The following is a 24,083-nucleotide window of genomic DNA, read 5'->3' as shown; positions in this document are numbered from 1 at the left end:
CAGTATCCAAGTGGCGGAGGGTCTTGTGGAAATGATTTCGCGTTATGGGTTCCCGAGGGAAATTTTGAGTGACCGGGGCTCAAACTTCACATCGGAACTAATGAAGGAGGTTAACCGCCTTTTGTCAGTTAGGCAGTTACTGACGACGCCTTACCATCCCATGTGCAATGGGCTTGCAGAGCGGTTCAACGGTACCCTCAAAACTATGATCAAGAAAATGTGCCAGGAGAGACCTACTGATTGGGATAGATATCTCCCAGCTCTTTTGTTCGCTTACCGCGAAGTACCAAAAACGAGTCTTGGTTTCTCGCCCTTCGAGATGTTGTATGGGAGAACCGTTAGAGGTCCACTTACAATACTCAAGGAGCTGTAGGCTAATAATGAGATTGCTTCAGGTCTCAAGACAACATACACATACGTGTTTGAGTTGCGGGACAAGTTGGAAAAAAATGCAGGTTTGCACATCAAGGCCTGGAAATGGCGCGCGAACGCTATAAGGGATACTATAAAAAGAGAGCCATTCACAGGAATCTGAATCCGGGCGACAGGGTTCTCGTCCTGCTACCCACGGACCATAATAAGTTACTGATGCAATGGAAGGGCCCGTACCTTGTGAAGAGGAAGAAAAGGGATATGGATTATGAATTACTGATAGATGACACTAAAGAGGTTTTCCATGTATATGTGTTGAAGAAGTACGAAGAAAGGGGTCCCGTACGGTACGCCCCCAAGGTAGCATGTGCGGTAGTGGCCGAGGAGACAGGTGATGTTGCTGAGGCGCCCACGTGAAGTGGGAAGAAAAGCGCAGGAGGGGATGAGGTACTGAAGAAGCCCAATTTAAATGCAGACAAAGGATTACAGCTCTACTCCAAATCAAGGGGGGGACGTTTTCGGACGGGCCACGCAAAACGAAGGTCTTATGTTACAAAGTAGACTTGTATACAGATAGAGCCAACTGAACAGCTCTAGGTATCTCTGGAATGTATCTTGTTGTTGTTTTTGTGTTAATGTATCTCTAGGATTTATCTTGTTGTTGTTGCTGCTGTTGGTGTTATGTGATTATTTAAGGGAGTGAGTTGTGGACACGAACATGTTTATTAAGGACTCTGTGCGGACAGCGGCAGTGGTTTGTTAGTGTCCTGAAAACGGAATTTGGTGTGCTGTGTTAGTGGCGTTCGTTTGGTGTGTGCTGGACCTCTGCGATGTGTTGTGTGCTGGGTCCAGAATCGCCACAGAAGACAGTCGGTTGGCTGGATGGCTTGAAGATGAGGGTGTCGTGAGCAGTTTTTTATGGAAAAACTCTTGAGAGAGGGGGCCCTTGACACATATATTAAGGAGCTTAAATTAAATTTTAAAGGAAAAAGGTGTGAAGAAGACGACCCGAATTAACCTAAGAAAAAAGAAGAGGAAGAAGAAGCATTCGTTGAGGTGGAGAGAGATGGTTGATGGAGAAGCATTCGGTGAGGTGGAGAGAGATGATTGGTGGAAAAGAGAAGAAGACGACGACAAGGCTTACGTGAACTAACACCGAGACTATAAAAGGGCGAGTGAGAGCGAGGCACTGGGGGGGGGGGGACAGCAGAGAAGCGGAGGCTCCGGCAGGTCAGGGACACATCGGCTGGAAGGGAGCGACGCCGGCTACTGCTCCGGGGAGCTCGCGTACTACGACATCGCATCGTGGACTTCCGGCCGTGCCTGAGCCCGTTCCGGGGAGTCAACAGAGGACGCTAGCACCTGCTACGGCCAGGGGTTTGTCCAGCGCTGTTGCCACCCATCCGGGTGGTGCCCCCAACGCCAACAACACCGGCATCACCTCCACGGGTGCTTGGACCGAGAGCTTGTACGACACAACCAGCGATGGCGCCAACGACGCCAGCGCAAGCACGCCGAACGCCGCCACGATGCTGTCTACGGGATCCATACAACGCCGCAGCCACACCGAACCAACCGTGAGCACGAGCGCCGACCACGAATAGTAGAACGCTAGTAGTAGACGCTGGTAGTAGTGTGCCCGGGTCGTGTGTATTTATAGCCTTTGTGTGTTGTGTTAGTTTTGTAGTTTTGTGTTCTAGTGTGTGTGTCACGTAGGGTGTATTAAATGTGTGTTTGTGTGGGTACACCCGTCGCCTAGTCCATTCTTTCGGTCCGAGTGTTCTCCGGAGAGATCCGTGACAACACACCAGTTCCCCGAGTCAGTCGCCGAAACCTAGGACTGCCCCCTGAGCACGGGCCAATGAATTCTACCTCGGCGCCTGCACCTCGAGCAACCATGCATGTAAAGTACAAATCATTACACCCTCCAGAACCCACTAGTACAAAAGTCATTGCACGGCGCTCAGCTTGAGGATGTGGAAGATTGGCTCATTAACTTTGAACGCGTCGCCTCTATCAATCAGTGGGACGACGCGGCGAAGCTGCGGAACGTCTTCTTCAGCCTGGAAGGTGGCGCTCGTACGTGGTACGAGAACCGGGAAGGCGTTTTAACATCATGGCGTGAGTTCCTCCGTCGACAGCTCGAGAAACAGATCAGCGCAGATCGTCGGGAACGAAATAAACAGGCTATGCAGAGTCGGATACAGTTGCCCAACGAGACGGTGAGCATGTATGTCGAAGACATGACGCGGCTCCTCCGGCGAGCTGACGAATCTATGTCGGAAGCCAAAAAGCTACGCCGCTTAATGCGTGGAGTTATAAACATATAAACATATTTTCGCTGCCCTCGATGGCAACCCCCCCCCTCCCCCGGTACTGTCGCCGAGTTTTTGACGCAGGCGGTTATGGTGCAACAGTCCCTTCAGTGGCGTTCCACCGTATACGACAGGCCAGTACTTGCTGCTTCAGGTACGGAGCCCTTCCCGGCATTCGGAAACAACCCTGACCTCCACCGGGACATGATCCGCTCCAATGGACGTGAAGAGAAGTTTCGCACGTCGCAACCAACGGTCGGCTCTCTTGCTAGCGTCCTCCGCGAGGCAGTAGAGCAAGTGATCAGACCTCCGTTAGTGGGCGACAAACCTCAGCCTTTTCGGAATGTCTTCCATCGCCCTACTTACGCTGACGTTTTGCGACGCCATGCCAAAGCTTCCGCGTCATTTCTTACTACCGTCACGTTCTTCTACCCTCCCTGCAGCAGGCGCGGTACTTGTCGAATGATCGACCCCCTCTGCGCAAGGCGGACGTCTGCGTGGCCCCGACCGAAATTGTTTGTGCTTGCACTGTGGAGAGTCCGGTCATCTTTTCCGCCGGTGCCCATATCATGAGCTCGGCATTGGTCAACGACCCCGCGAGAGTGAAGAGTGCGTGGCCCTGCAGCGTCTGCCACCCTCAGGACGACGGCAGTGAAGATCGCGCCGCCACCTCGCAGACCATCGCCATCACCGGCAAGCCAGCACTTCTCACAACCGGCGCAAGGACGCTCGCCAAGCCCTCGCCGGGAAAACTAAAGACGGCAGCCTCCGGGGACGGGATCTCTGAAACTCGACGCGCTAATGTACCTCCCATGGCGCGGACATCGGCTGACAGGAATTTGACGACATCGGCGACCACAGCTTCTGAACATAAGAACCGGTTTTCTCTCGACATATCTGCGCTCATCGACGATCATGGTAGTAGTGCGTTGCTGGACACCGGAGCTGATTTTTTAAAATTTTAAGCGGCAGATTGACAGCTCTTCTAAAAAAAGTTACACCATAGTCCGACACGCAGATCAGCATGGCTGGCGGCCACATCGTAACTCCGCTTGGCCAGTGTTCAGCTCGGGTCCAGATCCACAACTCTACGCTCGTTGCGCGCTGCTTTGTTCCCTGTGATTTTTCTCGTGAAAATGGGGTCATTATCGATCTCTGCCAGAGCGCAGTTACTTTTTTATAGACAGCCGCGGTGACACTCCTGACACTTGCCCACGCAGCTCCGCCCTTCGAGCTTCCTCCGAGAATGTTTTGATACCGCCACGCGGCAGTGTTTTTGTCAGTGCCGACTGCGGTGGGTTCCGTGACGGGACAGCGGTCGCCGAGGGAAATCTTTCACTATCGCTGACGCACAGCATTTGTTCGGCCCGAAGCTTTGTCCCCCAACGGAATGGTTGGTCCGAACTACTGCTTACAAATTTGACACATGAACCTCGGATTCTTTTCCGCGCCACAGTGATCACGTTCGTCGACAACTTAGCGGATGTTTCTGAACACTTTACGTGCGAAGCCGTCGGACCTCAGAACATGTCCCTCGATCGCACTGACATGAGCCCTCGGATATCACAAGTTCAACACCGCGCTCTACTACGTCAATACGCATCCTGCTTTGCGTATTCATCGAAAGTTCAACAGACGGTTATTATGAAACACCGCACCATCACGTGCGGCGATGCCTGTCCCATACGACAAAAGTCGTAGCATATTTCGCCTAAAGAACGCAAGGCCATCCAAGCACAAGTGAAGGAGATGCTTAATGACGACATTTTTCAACCATCTCAGAGGTCGTGGTCGTAGCCTGTCGTTCTTGTTAAAAAGAAAGATGGAACACTGCGCTTTTGCGTAGAATACAGAAAGTTGAACACCATAAATAAAAAAAAAACGTATGCTCACTGCCCCATATAGACGACTCGCTCGTTAGACATCGCCGCGCCAAATATTTTTCCTAGATATATTTAAAGAGCGGGTACTGGAAGTGTGGAGTTCGCTGACCTTACCGCGAACTCGTCGGTCTGGTGGTCGTAAAGAAAGCCGCAGCAGTGGGGTCAGATCACAATCAAAGGAGCCCGTTCCGTCCCTGCTACTCCTTCGTGCGGCGGACGTCCTTGTTTACTCCACGCCGTCACGGGCATAGCCCGTCTCAAGAAGCCAAACTATGTACAGCTGTCGACATGTGTTCGTTGTCAAGGGGTTTCCGAGGCTTCGGGAATGCACGAGATACGGCTTAGCAGGAGCCGAGTGACCATGAAACCCATCAATCCCGTAACGACTGTCTTCTCTTTGCATGTGTTATGTGAACAACTTGAGTGATCGTCTCGTCGGCATATGTTTGTCGCGTCTGCGAAAGAGAAAACAAATGTTAGAAAAGTGGTAACCGCTGTGCCGTAGGGGCCGTGGGAGAGAGTGGTCGCGTTTGTGCTGTTTGTGTATTTGATTGCAACCTCTCCTTTCTCAAATATTTTGTCAGCACTTTCCCCAATCTGTGATTAGTTGGCCGAAACCTTATTTTCCTTTCCCTAACCACTGATTGGTGAGGTGTGTCGCTTGTAATCTGATTGGTTGCTGTCCGCGCTAAGGGCGGAGACAGAGGGTTTAAAAACAAGTGTTCTGGGTTGAACGAGGGCTGAATTCGTCTGATCAATGGTTTAGTCATGTAAATAGTTTTCTCCTTACTTTGTTGCTTCTTGTTTTATTTATGTTGCAAATAAACAGTTTACCTTCTTCTTTCTTCCAGTAACGTGAATTTTTACGAGTTAGGACCACCGGGTTATCAAGAAACCCCGATTTCATCACCAACGCGGTTTTTCCTCTCATCACCACCTGAAGGAGAAAACACAACTGGCACAGTCCACAGGATCGCAACTTCTTTCTACTCGAGGCATTGGACGGAAGGTGAGAAGAACAAGTCGGTGGGCAAGCGGTTTGTCCTAAAGGAGAAAACGTGAAGCTGCGTCGAAAGACGACGTCGAGAGCTTCAGGATCACGAGTCGAGTTCGAGAGGACGCCGGAGGCTCAAGTCAGCGAAGAGCTGAAGGAGCCGGGCAACGACAAGCCATCGAGGGTTCGAGTCAGCGAGCTGCTGAAAAGAACCAGGCGTCCACCTCGAAAGGGTTCGAGTCAGCCAGCTGCTGGAAAGTAACCAGACGACCAAGCGGAGCAACGTCCGAAGCGGTGAGCTGCTGAGGGACGAGGATCAACTCCTGGGCGTCTACTTTCCCGGGAGCCCGCTGTCATCACACTGACATCGACAGTGCTGCGGTCGTCGGAGCGTCGAAAGAGGTAGGACACCCTCCTGCTTTCTCCGAAATTGGCATGTCTATCTTATAGTCGTACGCTATACGATAGCATTGAAATGACTGATGCCGCAAAGGGGAATGGTCTATTGCCTATCGAGCAACTCGCGTCAACAGAGCAGGCACTAGAAAATATGACGCTTTGCGGAAAGAAAAGGAGCAAAAGGCTGATATGTTTGAAATTGAAAAGTTGAAGCTCCAAATTGAGGTTAAAGAAATAAAATTGATGCAAATGCAGCTTCTGTCACTAGCGGATGCGCAACATTGACAGCGGTTGGGCGATTATGCAAATGAATTGAAAACGGTGCTGGTTCCTATGCCAGAAAAGGACCCATTGGCGCCAGCGAGCCATACGGGCGGAGGTCAGAAGAGCGCCGCACCAAAGGCGACATCGGCGCAGTTAGCGATACTGCAACTGCGTTTGCAGATCGCAGAAGTAGAGAGGGAATCGCTGGAACTGAAGCACGAAACGTTTCGTCTTCGTTCGGACGGTATAGCACGAGAACAGGCCAGTGAGACAGAAAAAGCACAGGTGCTGGAAACAGAGAGCGAGGCCGGAATTAAGAGATGTTAATTCTGAGTCTGACGTCGCTGTCCCTGGCAGATTAGTTCCCCAGAACTGCGAAAGCGCACGATAAACTTTAAAGGTAACAGCGGCTTCTGATGAAGTTGGCGCCGAGGTGGCCTGTAGGCCAACACTGGCAGCTGAGGACGCGCCGCTCGTGTCAGTGGAGCTGTCGATACAAAGAACGCAGGTTGCGCTAACTAGGACAGCAGTGTTGGCAGACACGTTGAGCGCACCGGGCGACAGCAAAGAGCTGCGTGAGGTTTAAGCGACGGTTTCCATGAATGATTCTGGAACAAAGGAAGCGCACGCAGAAAACCATCAGATACCTAGAAAGAGTCGTCGCCGCCGAGTGTACCCTAAACGCAAGATAGCCGAGCCCTCTCAGACTACGCCTGCGGGTGACTCAGACGGTAGCCACAGGAAGGGCAAGGTGAAGGCGTGCTTCTCGGCCGCAAGAGGCGCTCACGTTGTGAATAGGCAGCGGCAGGCCAGATGTGGCATAGCACGTTATTCAGTGGGACCAGCAGTGTGCACAGAAAAAGAGGGGCGAGCGAAATCACGACGTAAAAGATTTCAGAAGAGGCTAGAGCGCCGCCCCAAACGGGGAGTACCTGACAGGTGACAGTCAGGGCTAACTAGTCGCGCGCCACGCATCAGAAAGCAAAAACGCTCATCGGGCGCGCCAGATTGCCGATTGCTGCCAAGGGGGGCAAGCTCGACAGGCTACGGCGCTTTCATTTTAGTCTGTATGGCCGGACCGTTCGACCATTGCCACGCTGCCGGACCTTTGTAGGTTTATTACCGAAACGCGGAGGCGCTTGCAAAGAGGGCACGGGAGTTGTCCTCTTTTGTGACCAGTCGGCACCAGTGAGACGGCGTCACAGCCGGGCGCGGCTAAAGAGATTGAAACATGCGAGTTCTCCGAGTGCTCAATGTTTGCATGTATAAGTAACCAGTAGATGAAATGTGGCAAGTGGAGGCTAAGGACTAACTTGGCAGTTGGCATACAGAGAGCGGACATGGCAAGTTCTGGAACGTGCTGATTGGTGTGCACGGAACCTTGTGTGCACGGAACTAATTGAGTATGTAGGTGTGTGCCTGCGCAGTGCTGCTTAGAAGCTTGTGGCCGGGCTTTTATGTCGCACTGACCGGAAGTGTCCGCGTCACATTCCTGGTTGGGAGGTGTGGAGTTTGCTGACCTTTCCGCGACCTGGTCGGTCTCGTGTTCGCGAAGAAGGCCGCAGCAGTGCGGTCGGAAGTCGCAAACAAAGGGTCCGTCCCGCCCCTGCTTCCCCTTCGTGCGGCGGACGTCCTTGTTTACTCCGCGCCGTCACGGACATAGCCCTTCTTAAGAAGCCTAACCATGTACAGCTGTCGACGTGTGTTCGTTGTCAATGGGTTGCCGAGGCTTCGGGAATGCACGAGATACGACTTAGCAGGAGCCAAGTGACCATGAAACCCATTATTCCAGTAACGACTGTCGTCTTCTCTTTCGATGTTCTGTAAACAACTTTAGTGATCGTCTCGTCGGCATGTTTGTCGCGTGTGCGGAAGAGAAAACAAATGTTAGGAAAGTGGTAACCGCGGTGCCATAGGTGCCGTGGGAGAGGGTGGTCGCGTTTGTGCTGTTTGTGTATTTGATTGCAACCTCTCCTTTCCCAAATGTTTTATCAGCACTCTTTGCCCAATCTGTGATTATTTGGCGGAAACCTTATTTTCCTTTCCCTAACCATTGATTGGTGGGGTGAGTCGCTTTTAATCTGATTGGTTGCTGACCCCGCTAAGGGCGGAGACAGAGGGTTTAAAAACAAGCGCTCTGGGATGAACGAGGGCTGAATTCGTCTGATCAATGGTTTAGTCATGTATATAGTTCTCTCCTTGCTTTGTTTCTTCTTGTTTTATTTATGTTATAAATAAATAGTTAACCTTCTCCTTTCTTCGAGTAACGTGAATGTTTGCGAGTTAGAACCACCGGGTTATCAAAAAACCCCGATTTCGTCACCAACGCGGTTTTTCCTCCCATCACCACCTGAAGGGGGAAAGTCAACAATAAGATTGAGGTTGACGAATGGGACCGTGAAAAAAACTGGCTTCATTTCTCCCGATGGCCTATATCAATTTAAGGTGTTGCCCTTCTGTCTCTGTTCAGCGCCAGCGACGTTTCAGCGAATGATGGATACTGTCCACGCTGGCCTCAATTGGCAAACCTGTATAGTTTACCTGGATGACGTGGTCATGTTCTCTGAAACCACTGACGAACATATTGAAAACCTGTGGACTGTATTAGATGCTCTGTGGTCAGCCAATTTTAACGCCCAAGCCTGAAAAATGTCACTGCGGCTCAAGTTTCTCGGCGGCATTGTGAGCTCCGATGGTGTCCGACCGTTACTGGTACAGGTAATCTTTAGTAGTGCACAAAGTCCGGTTATATACTATATTATAAATGGCGGAGGCCGAGTACGCCAGAGCTGAAGATTCTCATGCTCACTAGCTGGCTGATGCGGATTTTATCACGTCGCTGAAGTCTGCGTCTCATAGAGTGTAACCAGTACAGTTTATTACACCCACTTAGAGGTAGGTGTATTGGAACTGCGCTAACTGCGACGTGGAGCCGAAAGTGTATACTGTCGACTGGGGCACTGGCTATGTTAAAGGGTCCCAGAAAGAGTCGTTTGAGATGGGCTATAATACGCTGCCAATATCTACAGTACAGGCCATCGAGCGCTTGTGCCAAGTACAAGACTTTAAAAGCGAGCCGATTAACTACAATATAGCTTTTAATATATCGCGCTTTCGGGCCTCGCGGCGACCAGCGGTGCGGAATTTCGCCCAAATACGAGCGCAACGTGTCATGCAGCGCCCACTACACCAGCAGCGGAGGGCTATCTTTGGTTTGCCGTGACAACCCTTTCTAACGGCACCCAGCCGTGGTCGGACGCATGCATCCGCAGCCGGCGGAGGGGATGAGTGGTTGGGGCCGGTGGAGGCTCGCCGGAATTTTAATGTGCAAGAAGTGACGAGAGGAGAGAGAAATGGGCGAAGATGCGGAAGTTCAAATGTTGACAACAGATAACTCGACTTCCGCAAAACGCATTTGAAAAATTTTTGCTGGAGGATATTTGTGAAGCGGAGTTATTAAACAACCTAGGTATACCACAACATTATTTAGACCCTTTAATGGCCCTGGTGTGCTATTCGCGATGAGCGAAAAGTGCGTTATCTAATTTTCAAATATATGCGCATTATTCTTTTCCAAAAAGTCCACTGAAAACAGGCGCCTTAACGCCTAACTAAACGCTGCTGTCGACCTTCGCGCATTGAGGAAACGTTGTCAAAGACCACGACTTACCTGTCCGTTCCCATGCCGCAAACGAACAAACTACCTCGAAGATACCCTCCGCGGTGGCTCAGTGGTTAGAGCGCTCGGCAACTGATCCGGAGTACCCGGGTTCGAGCCCGACCGCGGCGGCGGCGTTTCGATGGAGGCGAAACGCTAAGGCGGCCGTGTGCTGTGCGACGTCAGTGCACCGTAAAGATCCCCAGGTGGTCGAAATTCTTCCGGAGCCCTCCCCTACGGCACCTCTTCCTTCCTTTCTCCTGTCATTCCCTCCTTTATCCCTTCCCTTACGGGGATTTTCAGGTGTCCGTCGAGATGCGAGACAGATATTGCGCCATTTCCTTTCCCTAACAACCGATTTTCAATTTTCACTTCGAAGATTCGGGACTTCCAAAGCAGGAGTAGCGAGGACGGTTCGCGTAGCGACGTCTGCTTGTAGCTCGTGGGTAGCACAGCAGCGTCATTCAGCCTATGCTTGCGTCCCTCCCGGCAGTCGACATTTGAGGTTTAGGTCCGATATGCGCCATATCTCCCGCTTTTCCTGCGGCCCATAATTCTGGTTTTCTGCAGTTATACGTCTTAAAGAGACCTGGAACGTTGCCTTGCAGTAAGTGTTATCATAGACTGAAGGAACCCGGAGAGGTTCACCGGTCGTGCTTACCCTTTAAAGAGCGCAATGCCTGTAAAACTACTACTTCATCTATTTCTTCGTAAGATACATAATGTTGCCAGGACTGAAATAACATAAAATTCCACAAGCCATTCCCGATATCCGTTGCGATGGCAGCATGACACATGCAAGAATAACGAAGTGAGATGCATAAAGCATACTATAACCCACACTTGCGCATTCTTCTTGCAGTTGCTACAGCAAGGGTACACCAAGATTCCACTAAGGAAGACAACTAGAATGCTTACCCCCTTTGTAGATATAAAAGCAGAATATAGCAAAAAAACTACTGCACGGAAGTATAAAATTATGGTTTTGTTTTTATGGGGTTTAATGTCTCAGAGACGAGAGACGCCGTAGTGGAGGGCTCCGGAAATTTCAGCCACCTTGGATTCCTTAACGCGCACTGACGTCACACAGTAAACGGGCCTCTAGAATTTCACCTCAATCGAACTGCGAGTGTCGCGGCCGTGATCGAACGCACGTCTTTAGGCTCAGGAGCCGAGTGCCGTAACTACTGAGCCACCGCGGAGGCTGCATGAAGTTATGTTCATATTAGATAAAAACAAATAGGATGACAGTGAACGAACATTTAATCTAAGAGATAAAGGAGTACTTTAGCAAAGCTTCCCTTAAAAACACAAGGGGTTGTACTTTTGCTTTTGCAGTTAAGCAGACCTGAGCTCTGAACTCAGAACAGCTTTTCCCCAACCGGTAATGCTCAAAATCAACGCTGGTGGGCCAGCCATGAAGATTACGCACAAAATTGTGCTGGGCGAGCTGATTCCCTACCCAAACTTCCGGTCTCTCTCCCCCCGGGAACACGTGGCGCCGCGGACGCAAATTGACGGCGAATAAATACACGCCTTTCCCGGCAGTCTTCCCTCTGTTTCCTTAAAGTTAGCGCGAGGCGCAACATGGGGGCTGCAGGCACGGGCTGGTCACGTGAACGCGCCCCGTGCGGTGACATGCAGGTCTACGTATAAACCCTGCCAGAAAAACAAAATTATGCCGCGTTAATGTGCGTGTTTCATAAGGGGCAATAATAAATTTGGCAGTATGACAACTTTGAACCCAGTTTTTGAAACAGCACGAATAAGGAGTATAATCCGCAGACTCACCGCGAGCATTTTTGCCTTTTCGCTGTTGGGAACCATGGCAAGCTCTATGGAGAGCAGTGGAGCGGTGTTGAGTTTATAAAGCAGATTTCCTGCAGCCTTCAGCACGTCTTCGATTGTGGCCTTATCCTTGTTTTCCAAGCTTATGCCGAAAGAGGCCAGTGTTTCATTCAACTTGTCTTCATCTTCAGTTCCTGTGCAGAAAAAGTTGAACAGTCATGAAGTCTATGCGTATAGGCAGATGACTAATCCTTACTAGCGACAGTGATCGAAATGTTCTGCATGAATCCAATATCGGCACCCAGAACACCTCCACGACTTGCGTTTCGCAAGTGGCGGTTTTTGAAGCAGTAACTCACGGCAGCAACTTAAAAACAAAAACCGACTTCAATACTGAGCTGCGTATCCGTTAACTTCTGAATATCAACAAGAATTCTGCACCGACAAGTGATACGTTCTTTGTTAAACTTCCCACAACTGCGCTCGGCTTAGTTGCATTTTCCACCGCGCAGGATCTTAGTGTGGGTAGAAAAGATGGCTCAGCTAAAGCTAGTACCTGAGACTCAAAACATACGAAGAACGAACAGTAGTCTGTGCTCTCGAGCTGCACTCTAACGTGTGTGACAAAATATGTACGTAAAAGTGGATCAGAGCTGATTAAACGCGAAACCAGTTTCAGATTGAGTTCCTTTTGAAGATTGAAAAACAGCAACTACTGTGAGAAAATTTGAACCAGATCAGCCTAGAAACATGCAACTTTGTCATACATGTAAGGATAAGACATCAGGTTTGCAAATAATAAGTTTGTAACCTACAGCTGAAACCCGTTCTGCCCGAATGCGTTCAAAGCTGCACCCATAGGCCGGAAAACGTTATCTCAGTTATATATTGCTAGAACACTACGAAGTATAGGTGCCTGTAGGGAGCAATTCGTTTGGTAACATCGCGGGAGACACAGTGACGGACACGGACCTTATATCCCCGTGCTGTCTCTCTTCGCTCACACAGGCGCTTGTTTCCTACAGCAACCAAAGAGAGCGGTGGGTGTTTTACTACTGCTCTGGTGCATATCATATTCATCTTCAGCTTACAAACACCAACTAATAAAAAAGGCAGCTCCCATACCCCTCCAATTAACCTGCTCCTGTGCCTCCTGCCGACACCTTATCGCCGCAAAGTTCCTGATCTCATTCGCCCACCTGACTCTTGGACGCACCCCTGCATCGCTTGCCTTCTCTTGTAATCTTCTCGGTTAACCTAACTGACTGTCGGTTATCTGCCTCCGGATCGCATAGCTTGCCAGGTAATCATTAACTCGCAATTGTTCTCTGAGTTCTGTCTCTTAAAAGGATCGCATATAACATGCTGTCGGTCAAGTTGGTTCGACATGGACAGTGAGGAGAACTTGAAGTGGGCCTGTACTGTTAGGGTACCGCGTTCTAAACTCACAGCGACCGCTCTCAGCAAGAGCAGAGCTTTTACAAGCTAACAAAGACCACAAGAACAACTACAGAAGTCACTGTCAACAGCAGGCTTCGCAAGTAAAATGCGCACGCTGGCGCATCTTTTATATTTGCGAGCTAATCTCAGAGGCTAGGTTACACTACCATTGAAATCAAAACTGTGGCAACCCAATCCTTTTGGTTAGGTTGTCACCCGTCTCAATCGACTGGCAGGAATATTTTGAATTCAATTTTATCTGCGATAAATGGGTCTTCTGCTCGCAGAAATCCGTGAACCGCCGTGAAGTCACCAACTAGCCCCCCTCTCTCAATTATATTCTATTAAAACCATGAACTTTTCTAAAAATGGCTCTAGAATCCATTTTTACGGAGAACAGTACTTACATGAAGTTTTCCAAGGTTTGCTTATAACGTTCCAGCTATCCCTTCTGTTTCCACAGTCACTGGACTGTCGGTAATTAAAGTCAAACCCCTTTTCGTTAGCCTCCACGTTTCTGTCCAATAGGAGAGTACTGGTAATATACAACTCTAACGTACGTTCCTCTTGAAGGATGGTGGTAAGTTGCATTGATCACCTGAAATAGCTGGCCAAATGCCCTCAACTCCACTTCTATTTCCCTAATAGTTTGTTTCGTCGTCCGAATCAGCGGTCACTACTTGCCCTAAGTATGATGTATTCCCTTATCAATAACAATCCTTCGCTACCTATCGTAAACTGTTGTTCTCTTCCGAAAGTGCACAACATTACTTTGTCTTGGTTCATATTAAATGTTTAACCCGTCCTTCTGCTTTGCATGTCTAGGCCCTCGGATCATGTTTTGCACTTGGACTGACCCCTGAGATATTTCGAAGGGTAATGTGATCAGGAAATCGAAAATTCCTGAGGTATTCTTTATTAGCTTTTATCTCCGACTCTTTATCTCTAGTACACTTATCTCAGCCGAATGCACCATCGTACCTTAACCGATGTGGTACAAGCTGGAAATTATAATATGGAGGATGGTGCGCTGCTGTGCACAGAGCTTCATAAGTAAGATTTGTTTACCAGCTGCCCAGAGAGCTCTGACACTTTGCTTTCGGTGCACTCCAAGGTTCAATGGCCGTTCTTGTCTATAGTTAATACTTTGGGAACGATTCTGCAACTATTAGTCGCAGAGAAAAGCGCCCCGTACCATTCTCATTGCAGGCGTTCCAGAGATTGTACAGGGGCATCTCTTCGGTAGGCGACTTGACTGCATAAAATGAAAGGAAGCGAGTTAAGAATGTGAACATCCCAACTTCCCGTCTTGCAGGCAGACCTCGATTGTAGAAAGACAATATAAAGGCTGCTGTCTAGTTTTCAATATTGCATGTGGCGGAGATTTCTAAATTTCCGCACGAAGGACTACTTACAAAATGTTCCGCAGATACTTCTAAGCAGTTTAAAGACTATATTCCGCTATTGCCGGCATTAAATGAAACTCGAACGAAAGAATGCTAGAAGTGAAATTAGGGTTCGTGACTACTGTCGATGAGTGGTCATTGAAAATGCGAGGTCAATAAATCTGCAGGTTGTAAATCTCCTTCAAACCATTCTTCTATGTTTTCATTTTAAGGTATTGTTCCAGCTGGCGCCATAACATAGATAAAAATAAATATGCAGGAGAAGTAGAAAACATCATAACTACAAAGGAAACTCTTTGTTTTGCAAATACTGCCGGCCAACAAATATCGTAACTCTGACTATTTTGGAGTTACGCTATTTCTAATATTCACAAATTTTCATTCGCTACAACAGAGTATAGCACAAAATGGTGGTTTTCAAAATTTGTTCATTTGCTGTCAATACCGACGACGTGCATGATGTGTCCGTGCATTTCGTATCTCCGCCAATGAATGCGTATGGAAATTTTTAACTGAAGGCGCTAACGTCACAAAGAGACGTATCGGCCATGAGGGACGCCGCAGTGAAGGTCTCTGCATCAACGTAAGACCAGCAGCGGTTTTCTAACGTCCGCTGACATCGCAGAACGCACAGGCGACATTTGCGTTTCTCCGGCATCGAAAAGTTATCCAGCTCCTCACAGGACCTCCGGATGAGTAGCCAAGTGCACTAACCACTGAGCTACCACGGGGAGTTTAATGCATAGCTTTCATTTTGAGCTTTGTTTTTCAACAACCACCTTAACGCAGCAGCTGGGACGCCAAGAGGTTTTGCTACTGAGCATGAAGTCCGGTTAACAACGTAGACTGTCGGTCATATACCGATAAAGCCGAAACTATAAAACCACAGAAGACAAAAAAGCTCCGCGTTTAGGGTACGACGTGGCAGTGCTAATAGGTTAATGGTCAAAAATGGGAATTTGTTATTATCTACATTCATAGGTCCATTGGAGGCCTCATGCCATTCCTGGAGCAGTGGTGCAGCCGCTAAGCGACGCAGCACTGCCCTGGGTTGACAGTTGCTAGCACCCGTAAGGCTTGTGACGCCCAGGTTCCTCTTACCGAGCTAACTCTCGCGGCCAACCTTTAATTTACCTGCCACCTGCTACGGTGGGCAGTTGGCTCGTAATTTGGTGGTCAGGTTGTGACTACGTCACAAGGTCACGTTACCTGCCTAGCCCACCTGCCACCTACGTTCTTTCTCTGGGAATTTTTCGGTGGCTTTTGCTCATGGCCTACGAAGACGACGCCGGCTTTTCTGCCACATGAGACTGTTAACGCTACCGCGTTAAATCGCTGATACACTTAATTACGATGCAAGTTCTTGAATCTCAGAGATCTTAAATTACCCTAGACGTAATTACAACGACCTTCCTACTCTGGGCATCGAAAATATGTAGATGCTATTAACAGAGGGGGAGATGGCGTAATCTGCCTGATTATTTGTCGTTCCTACTTGCCATTGGATTAGAAAAAAAGAAGTGTTGAGTGGTCGCTTCCTGACTCCTTACGATATGCAAAGAGTTTGTGACATGAATGCAATTCAAACGGTGAGTGGGATCCACCTCGTGTTATTGTACTTTATGGCACATCTTTAGATATAGCCTCTAGAACCACCGCTTCTGCGCGCGCGAAGAAAACGAAGCGTGCTGATCGCGAGCCCCCAGAACACGTCAGGCAGTCGGCAGCTCATATCGGCGAGCAGCCATCGCTGTCAGCTCCTCAGCGCATGCCTTATCGTCTCTCAACGATGGCCGGGTACCTGCGGTTATATATGCGGCCTCCGAAGCTACGTAATTGGTGATGCTGACGTTACGTGACCATCCTCCGTATTGTTGCCGTGGTGACTACCCTCCGGTCACGCATTCCTACGCTCTCGCCCCATTCTTCTGCTCCCAAGGTAACCCTGCTCCTTCCAGTCTGAGTACGCTCCGGCTGGTTTTCGACGAGGCAGTCACCCTCCGCTTGCGCATCACGTTGTCGCCAAACCCCCGCCTTCCATAATAACCATCCCCCGGTTCGCGATTCTTCGACTCTCGATACATCGTCGTCCTTCGATGGTATCCACCTTCGCCATGGCTCCCATCGTACCCACGCTCACGTTTTGCCTTGCTAGTCTTTCGCCATAGCTTCCTCCTTCCACGGTAACCCTCCTCCTCCTTTAAGGGTAGCAGCCCTGCGGATGGTTCCCGTGCATCCAACCACTGGTTGCACCTCCTTACGCTCTCCCCATATCTCTTGTTTCAACGTTGTCTATCCATCTAAGTGTTGCCGTGGCAAGACGCCCACCGGTTATGGCGCTACTACTACTACTACTACTGCGCCAAACCCACCCTTAGCGAAAAAAAGGTGTGCTAAATATGCGTTTCTAATACATTGTATTAACTTCGTATAAATGTTGCATTTTTGTCCCTGTGCTTAAATTGCCATACGAATGCTTTCTAATTATGCTAGGAGTGCTATTTTGAACATTCTTACAAATGCATCAAAAATGCACTTTCTGTCCGCTTAGTATATTTATTATTCATTAAATAAATACTAAAGATATACAATATATGCATTAAAATTTACTAGAAATATACAATTACTACATAAAAAAATATGCTATAAGTATACACTACATCTGTTAAATGTATATTAAAAATATACATTGAATACATTACAATACATTAAAAACACACTAACAATATTCAATTATTACATTAAAAACATAGCCACTTTGGCTCGGCTTACAAAAGGTGTGCTAGTCGGATTCACCGGATAATACTGATCAATGCTGTCAAAACATTTCACATATTTCAAACGTGTTCGAAGCATGCTTTAAGTGACGCATACTTCGAATGATTTAATGTCATCTTTACGAAAGTGCACTTTTAATATATTGACAACATGCTAAAACCGCATTCATATTTTTTCATGAGTTTGAAACTTGCTCGAAATATGCTTTAAGTGATGTATACTTCTAATGCATTAATTTCGTATTTACGAAAGTGCACGTTTAATATATTGACAAGATGCTAAAACCGCATTCCTATTTTTTCACGCATTTAAAACGTGCTGGAAGCATGCTTTAAGTGAAGTATTTGTGGCAGATTTTAAGTATATATTTCGAATACCAAGCATAAAATTTCAGGAACCTCTTTCAGGCATACTTTAGTGCATTCATGAATACAAAATATGTATAGAGCCTTAAGTTTGGGCACCGCATGCATATGAAAGAAGTTAGATGCTGCGTGCAAATTTAATAAAAAAAACAGCTGGTTTTCGGGGCTAATTATAGATTACTTTATGCTGTCCACGAACAGATTTTTTTTCTATGAGCGTGTAGTATTTTGTTTTGCTTACACGTTGAGGAAGCACTGCAAATGACAATATCTTTGAAGGTAGTGTCCTAATTTTTTTATTTCACAACTCTACATGGTCACCAAAAGTGCTTTGTGATGCGTGTAAAGACAATTGATGTAATCAACATAGCGCACCAAGTCTGTTTGAAACAATAAGTACACACATGCCTGTCGCGAGGCATAATCATTTGAAAATTATTAATAGGCAAGAAGGGGTAATTGAGGGGCTTGCTGACCCATATACTTCTGTGCTAATTAACTTAATGAGGGCCTCGGTTATGGCAGTCTTGATACCTTAGGAAGAATAACAAGGTTGTCGCACACCCTCTTCCCTCACTGTTCAGTCACATTCTACATGATAGCTGCAGTGCAAAAGGACCTTCCTGCGCTAACGCTACTTTTAAGGTGACTGCTGAACACTCTCAAGGTTAGGAAATATGCAGCATAAATTACCCCCAAAAGTAGAGAACTGAACAGCCATTGACGTAGCTCAGTTGGTGGAGAAACTCACGCGACTTGCGGAGGCCATCATCTGCATGTGGTTGTCTTTCTACTACTTTCTCACCAATTAAATTAGGTAAAAATGGTTACACTAGTAATTACCATTATAAACAAAAATTTAAACACTTAAGCAATTTCATATGCTTTCTTCAGTTTCGGTTACCTCGGGAGTTCATCATTTGCATGTCTTATATATGTCCCACTATGCCAATTTACTAATGAATATTTGAAAGCGATCTTAGCAAGCGTTTCATTTTTGCTCATTATTAACTTTTTCATTAATAAGCAGTTCATTGTAAAAAGGCTACAAAACATTACCGTCCAACATCATACGAGCCATCTCCTCCATGCTGCCAGACAAAGCATCGTCGGCGCTGTTGTACTGCTGGGAGTCGTTGGACATGGCTTTCCAGTCGGTGCAGACGTATTTGTAGAAGTTGTCGCACGGGTCTAGGCTAGAGGCGAAGATCCCGGACAGTGCCGTTGCTATGAGCAAACGCAAATATAGTGATTGAACAGCATGATAATTATGTTCCGCTAAACCCACAGAGCTTTCAAACGAGTTCAAAAAAGCGGTATTCATCACTTTATGCAATGTACGCACGACACAGCGGCACAGTACCACGAGAGTATCTGGACTTTTTCGCGGTATAATACGCTTCCTTATTTCGCGCAAAGCGGAAGCTGTCTTAGCCAATGATACGTGTACCTGGAACACTTCACTGACCTGGAAACATTCTGAAGAAAATCTGTAATCAGTGCTAGCGCAAGTTTATGAGAGATAAGGGAACCGCAAATCGCCAAACATGGGGCTGGATATAACGTAGGTGATGCCAGTATATATATTGCTGTCCCGCATCCATGCTATCCAGCGGTACATTAAATAATAATCCGGCAGTGCTTTCAAAGCTTTGAACTCTGGCTGAACGCCGTTCGAATGTTTTTCGATTAAGTCGTAAAAAAAGGGCTAGTACTTCCAATGCAAAAGATTCGCTAAGAAAAGCCTGGCATTCATTGATACATACGGCAAAGGCAGGCGCCGTATTGCAGACAAAACTGGCGCTTGCTTTAGGAAACAAGCGCCATTAGAGGTACAGGAGAGCACATGAAGAAAGAAACTGAGTCACGCTCTGTGGCAGTTCCATCCAGTGATTAATACGGCAGTTCCCGAGGGAAACAATAGTTATTCACTCCGGCCAAGTGGCTTGTTTTTGGAGGAGCAGAGGGTCAGATTTGTAAAGGCGGATGTGATTTCCTGTTCACGAGTTTCAGAGAACGGTTGGCTCCCCGGCATGCGCGTAGAAATGTTAAAGCAGACAACACTCGAAATGTCAGGCGCCCGTGTCACAAATGCCGACACACATTTAGAAATGCATCCCACGCCGAAGGAAAGAATCTTGTCCGCGTGCGCCGTAGACGATTTGAGAACCTTGGAGAATACTGCACTGAGTGCCCACGGAGAGCGCATAACGTTGAGCGTGTCGTGTCATGCACTCTCCATATTGCTCGCCCGCGCCGGCGCCTGATCAAAAGACGCAACTCGAACCTTCTCGAAAACCCTTTTCTCGACTGACCAATGGTGATGCGTGCCTCGACTGGAGGGTGAGAGAGATACGTGGTTAATACTGTGTGAGGGTACACGCCTCCCTAGGCGCGAAATTACGAACATACGCGGTGTCCACCGATATCTGATACTGCGCCATTTCCTTTCCCAAACAGCCAATTGAATTGAATACGCGGGTGTTTCACCTAAGATTTTGCACAGTTTTTAAAAATAGCCTTTTTGAGTTAGAAGAGCGCCTTTTTTCAGCATAGCATTGTCAGTGGTGTGTTACATTAGAATGGAACTAAGAATTGCTAGATACGAGTAGTCGGGTACTCCGACTACTGCCCTGGAGTACCCGGGTTCAAACCCGACCGCGGCGGCAGCGTTTCGGTGGAGGCGAAACGCAAAGGTGTGCTCTGCGATGTCAGTGCACGTTAAAGATCCCCAGGTGGTCAAAATAATTCCGGATAACTCCACTACGGCACATCTTTCTTCCTTTCTTCTCTCAGCCGCTACTTTTATTCTTTCCATTACGGCGCGGTCAGGTGTCCGCCGATATGTTACAGATACTGCGCCGTTTTCTTTCCCAAGCAGCCAATTGAATTGAGTACACGGGTGCTTCACCTAAGATTTTACCCAATCTTAAGAAATAGGCTTTTTTTAGTTAGAAGAGCGCTTTTATAAACATAGCATACTCAGCTGTACAATACATTAGAATAGAACCAAGATGTGCTAACAAGCTGGATGGTTAATTGACAGTCATAATTTAAGTTTCAACTATTACTCTTAGGCTCTTAATTATTGAGAGGTGTGTAGCTCATCGTAATTGGTGCAAAACCAGTTTTTATAATTTCGAAAACGCGGCTACCCTCGGCGCTGTTGCAGAATAATTTTAGGTTGCTTTGCCTTGTTGTGCACGCGCTTCCTTCCTGTTGTGGAGTTCGGCGAAGTTGGGCATATGGAGGATCCCCTGAGGACCACCGCGAGGGTGGGTGAGCCCTCTGGAAGAAACTTGGCTGCAGGTACATCGGGTGTAGAGACAATAGCGTCCCCACGTGTTCGATCAGGAATGCCGGAAGCAGCAACGACCATGAGCGTATTCATTCCGGTCCTCAGACGACGAAGTGCGGTATCAGTGTGGTCCCCTTCTGTCACGCTGGGGTTGAACAATTGCCCGAGTGCCGCACCTTCGACAGAGCCTCCGCGTTCCGGTCACCAGTACTAGATCTTTCAACTCTTGCTGGGAGACAGCCTGCCTTCCTCTCTCATGCAGGCGCCTTCCGGGTCAACATGGGCGCTGTCCGGACACACGTGCGTGCCCACCTGGAGGGCGCGTGGACGACAACGTGACAGGGTCCTGTTACCTTTCCCTCGACCGAGCTGCGAGGAAACATCAGGGCCGCCCTGCCGTGGGTGGTACCATCAGTGCCATCGTGTGATTGGACATCATTCTTCGAACTGTATTGCCCCGCTAGGGATCTGGAGAATACGAAGGGTATTTAAGGAGGTGCTGGTTTGGTACCAGGAGAGAGCCCCGTTCATGAGAGATACCAGACACTCCCGACTGCTAAGAAGCTCTCTTTACTGAAAAGCGCTCTCGTTGCCCGTACATGTACATAATGTAAATAGTCCTTGTATAAAGTTTTCCAAGTTTTCTTTCTCCAATCGTCCTCGTCTCTCCTAAGGCCAAGTCACGCTCCCTGAATCCCAACAACTGGTGGCAGCGGTCGGATGCTGCTACCTGAATTCCAACAACTGGATGGCAGCTGTGGGATGTCCACGTGAAGTTACCGGCTCCAACGGACCTCGGCAGCAATGGCACTGACGGGCGTCAGATATGCCTTGGCAGGGTGAGTGCCCAATGTTTTCCGTTTATTTCGCCACACCGTAGTAGCACATGCAGATGCTAGGTGCGGATTCCTGTATTCTGGGAAATTGATTAAAGGAAATTGGTTTGTCCACTTCAAGATAGGGCTTTTGTTTAGTGGGCTTGCTAACGCATGGTGGAACTCACGATGGAGAAGTTAAAGGTGCAAGAGCTGATAGAAATTTGCCAGGAGCTGGGGATTTCGCTACGTTCTGCGAAAAGAAAAAAAGAAGTTCTCGAGGTTATGCGGCAGGAGGAGCTGACTACTGAGGAGGTCGACGTGGCTTGGGAAACGATTGTTGGACGCAAAGAAGAGCAGAAAAGACGGGAGTTGTGCGAGCAGACAGAAAAAGAAGAGCTTCGGTTGGCTCAAGAGAGACGGGAGGTCCGTGAGGCAGAGGAAAAAGCGAGATAACATGCTCGAAAAATGAAGGAGCTCGAAATCGCGTCCAACGGAGGGAATATGGCGCGTCTTAGCCCTACGTAGCTTCGGTAGAGGAGCAAGGGAGGCAGAGGTTGCAGAATCTCGTCTCACCATACCGCGTGGGAGGCGATATTGCACTCTTTTTGGTAAATTTCGAACGTGCATGCGGGAAGGTGCACATCGACGAGAGCGCTTGGTCGGAGAAGTTACTTCCTCTCCTTCAGTGCGAGGCGGCCGAAGTGGTGGCTCGCCTCTCACGGGAAGAGTGTGATGACTACGAGAAGGTAAAGAGCGCACTGCATAGAAAGTACCGGCTTTCTGCTGAAGCCATTAGGCAGCAATTCAGGCAGGCAATGAAAGGCGAAGAGTCGCATACTGACTTCGCCTACCCGCTTAAAGTCAACTTAAACGAGTGACTTAAGACCGCTGTACTATAGCGTGATTGCAGAAGATCTGAGGAAATGGCTGCAAGATAGGCTAACAGATATAGACCTAGACAAATCGGGACAGCTCGCCGACGAGTATTACGTTCGCCAAAACATCCATAGCAAGGCAGTGTACGATAACAGGTTAGGAAAGAGAGAAACCTATTTAAAGAGAATCCCTGAGCGAAAGGTGCCAACAGCACGCGAGATCACCGAGCAGAGCATGCGGGAGCAAAAGGAGGAGGTAGCGAAAACAAGATTGAGTCACCCAAATCTACCGATTCACCGAAACAGCAGGCACCTGGAGCTCGCGCGTTTGAAGCGCGAAAGCCTATTGTCTGCTATAATTTCAACGAGGAGGGTCACATCTCAGTGAACTGCAAACAGCAAAAGATGGCGTTCGCGTGCTTGCGAGAGTCGGAGGGAAACCTTAAATTGCTGGAGCCACACATGCGGGACGTGGTGATAAATGGCAAGAAATTCAGGCCACTGCGGAATTCAGCGGTTACCATGGATGCTGCTCACCAGTCCTGTGTTTCCTCCACAGACTACACCGGCGAATGCGCCCGGATTAAGCAGGTCGCCGAAGAACAGAGTGCGTGCTTGCCTATAGCGAAGGTGACTCTAGAGGGGACTTTTGGCAGGCTAGACACAGAAGCGGCAGTTAGCGCAAACTTGCCGAAACACTTGCCCTACCTGTTTTCGAACAAATGTGAGGAGCTGCTGAAAGAGAAAGGTCTCTCTTTCACCCCTGGCTTGGCTTGCATGGCACAAAAACGTTCTCGAGCGCGAGAGCTCGCAAAGAAACTCGACTACGCTCTGATAAATGAGCAGGCACCGAACCATTCTCCAGACCAGCCGGGAGATTCTTGTAAGAAAACTGATCCGTGTGAACCGCATGAGCATGACCATGAAGGTGTTCCCGAACCAGCGGTAGCTAATGGAATCCAAGGAATTGCCGATTCCGTAGAGAATGAGGCAACAGGAACCAACGCGAAGGGTTCGACATTAACACCTGCTTCGACTTGTTGGGAGGAGTTGACTAAGGTTGATAGGAGCGCACTCATTGCAGAGCAGGAAAGCGACCCATCGTTAAGAGCTCTAAGCAATAATGTCAGAGCAGCGCAGTCACTGTCTAAAGTGTAGAACGACAAATCTGCACGCAAGCGCACCTTTCAATCTGGCGACCAGGTGATGTTGCTGCGTCCGTCAAAAAGGAACAAGCTTGAGGTGCAATGGGAAGGGACAGCTAAGGTGGCGTCCAAGCTTTCGGACACCAACTATGAGTTCAAATTGAAGAACAAACACAATCAGATAATCCACAGTAATTTTATGAAGCATTATGTGCAGCGTCAGGCCATTGTTAACATGGCGCTGAACATGCCAGAGGAAGAGATCTCAGACATAACTTATGTCCC

The 24,083-nt window shown here is 48.4% G+C and overlaps 1 protein-coding gene across 1 annotated transcript in view; it reads right to left on the bottom strand.

Annotated features, from left to right (window-relative positions):
• LOC144123047 (neprilysin-1-like) overlaps positions 1–24,083 on the bottom strand; it is a 240,814-nt gene that overhangs the window by 120,635 nt on the left and 96,096 nt on the right. The window contains exons 13-15 of the mRNA XM_077655963.1: positions 18,722–18,889; positions 14,309–14,368; positions 11,677–11,867 (exon numbers count right to left, since the gene is read on the bottom strand). Coding sequence (XP_077512089.1) covers positions 11,677–11,867; positions 14,309–14,368; positions 18,722–18,889 — 419 coding nt within the window. The remainder of the gene's footprint in view (positions 1–11,676; positions 11,868–14,308; positions 14,369–18,721; positions 18,890–24,083) is intronic.

This window comes from Amblyomma americanum, chromosome 3 (assembly GCF_052857255.1).
Source record: "Amblyomma americanum isolate KBUSLIRL-KWMA chromosome 3, ASM5285725v1, whole genome shotgun sequence".
In the NCBI taxonomy this organism is placed as follows: Eukaryota; Metazoa; Arthropoda; class Arachnida; order Ixodida; family Ixodidae; genus Amblyomma; species Amblyomma americanum.
The sequence above is the reverse complement of the archived record's forward strand: the minus strand, read 5'-3'. Positions and strand labels throughout refer to the sequence as shown.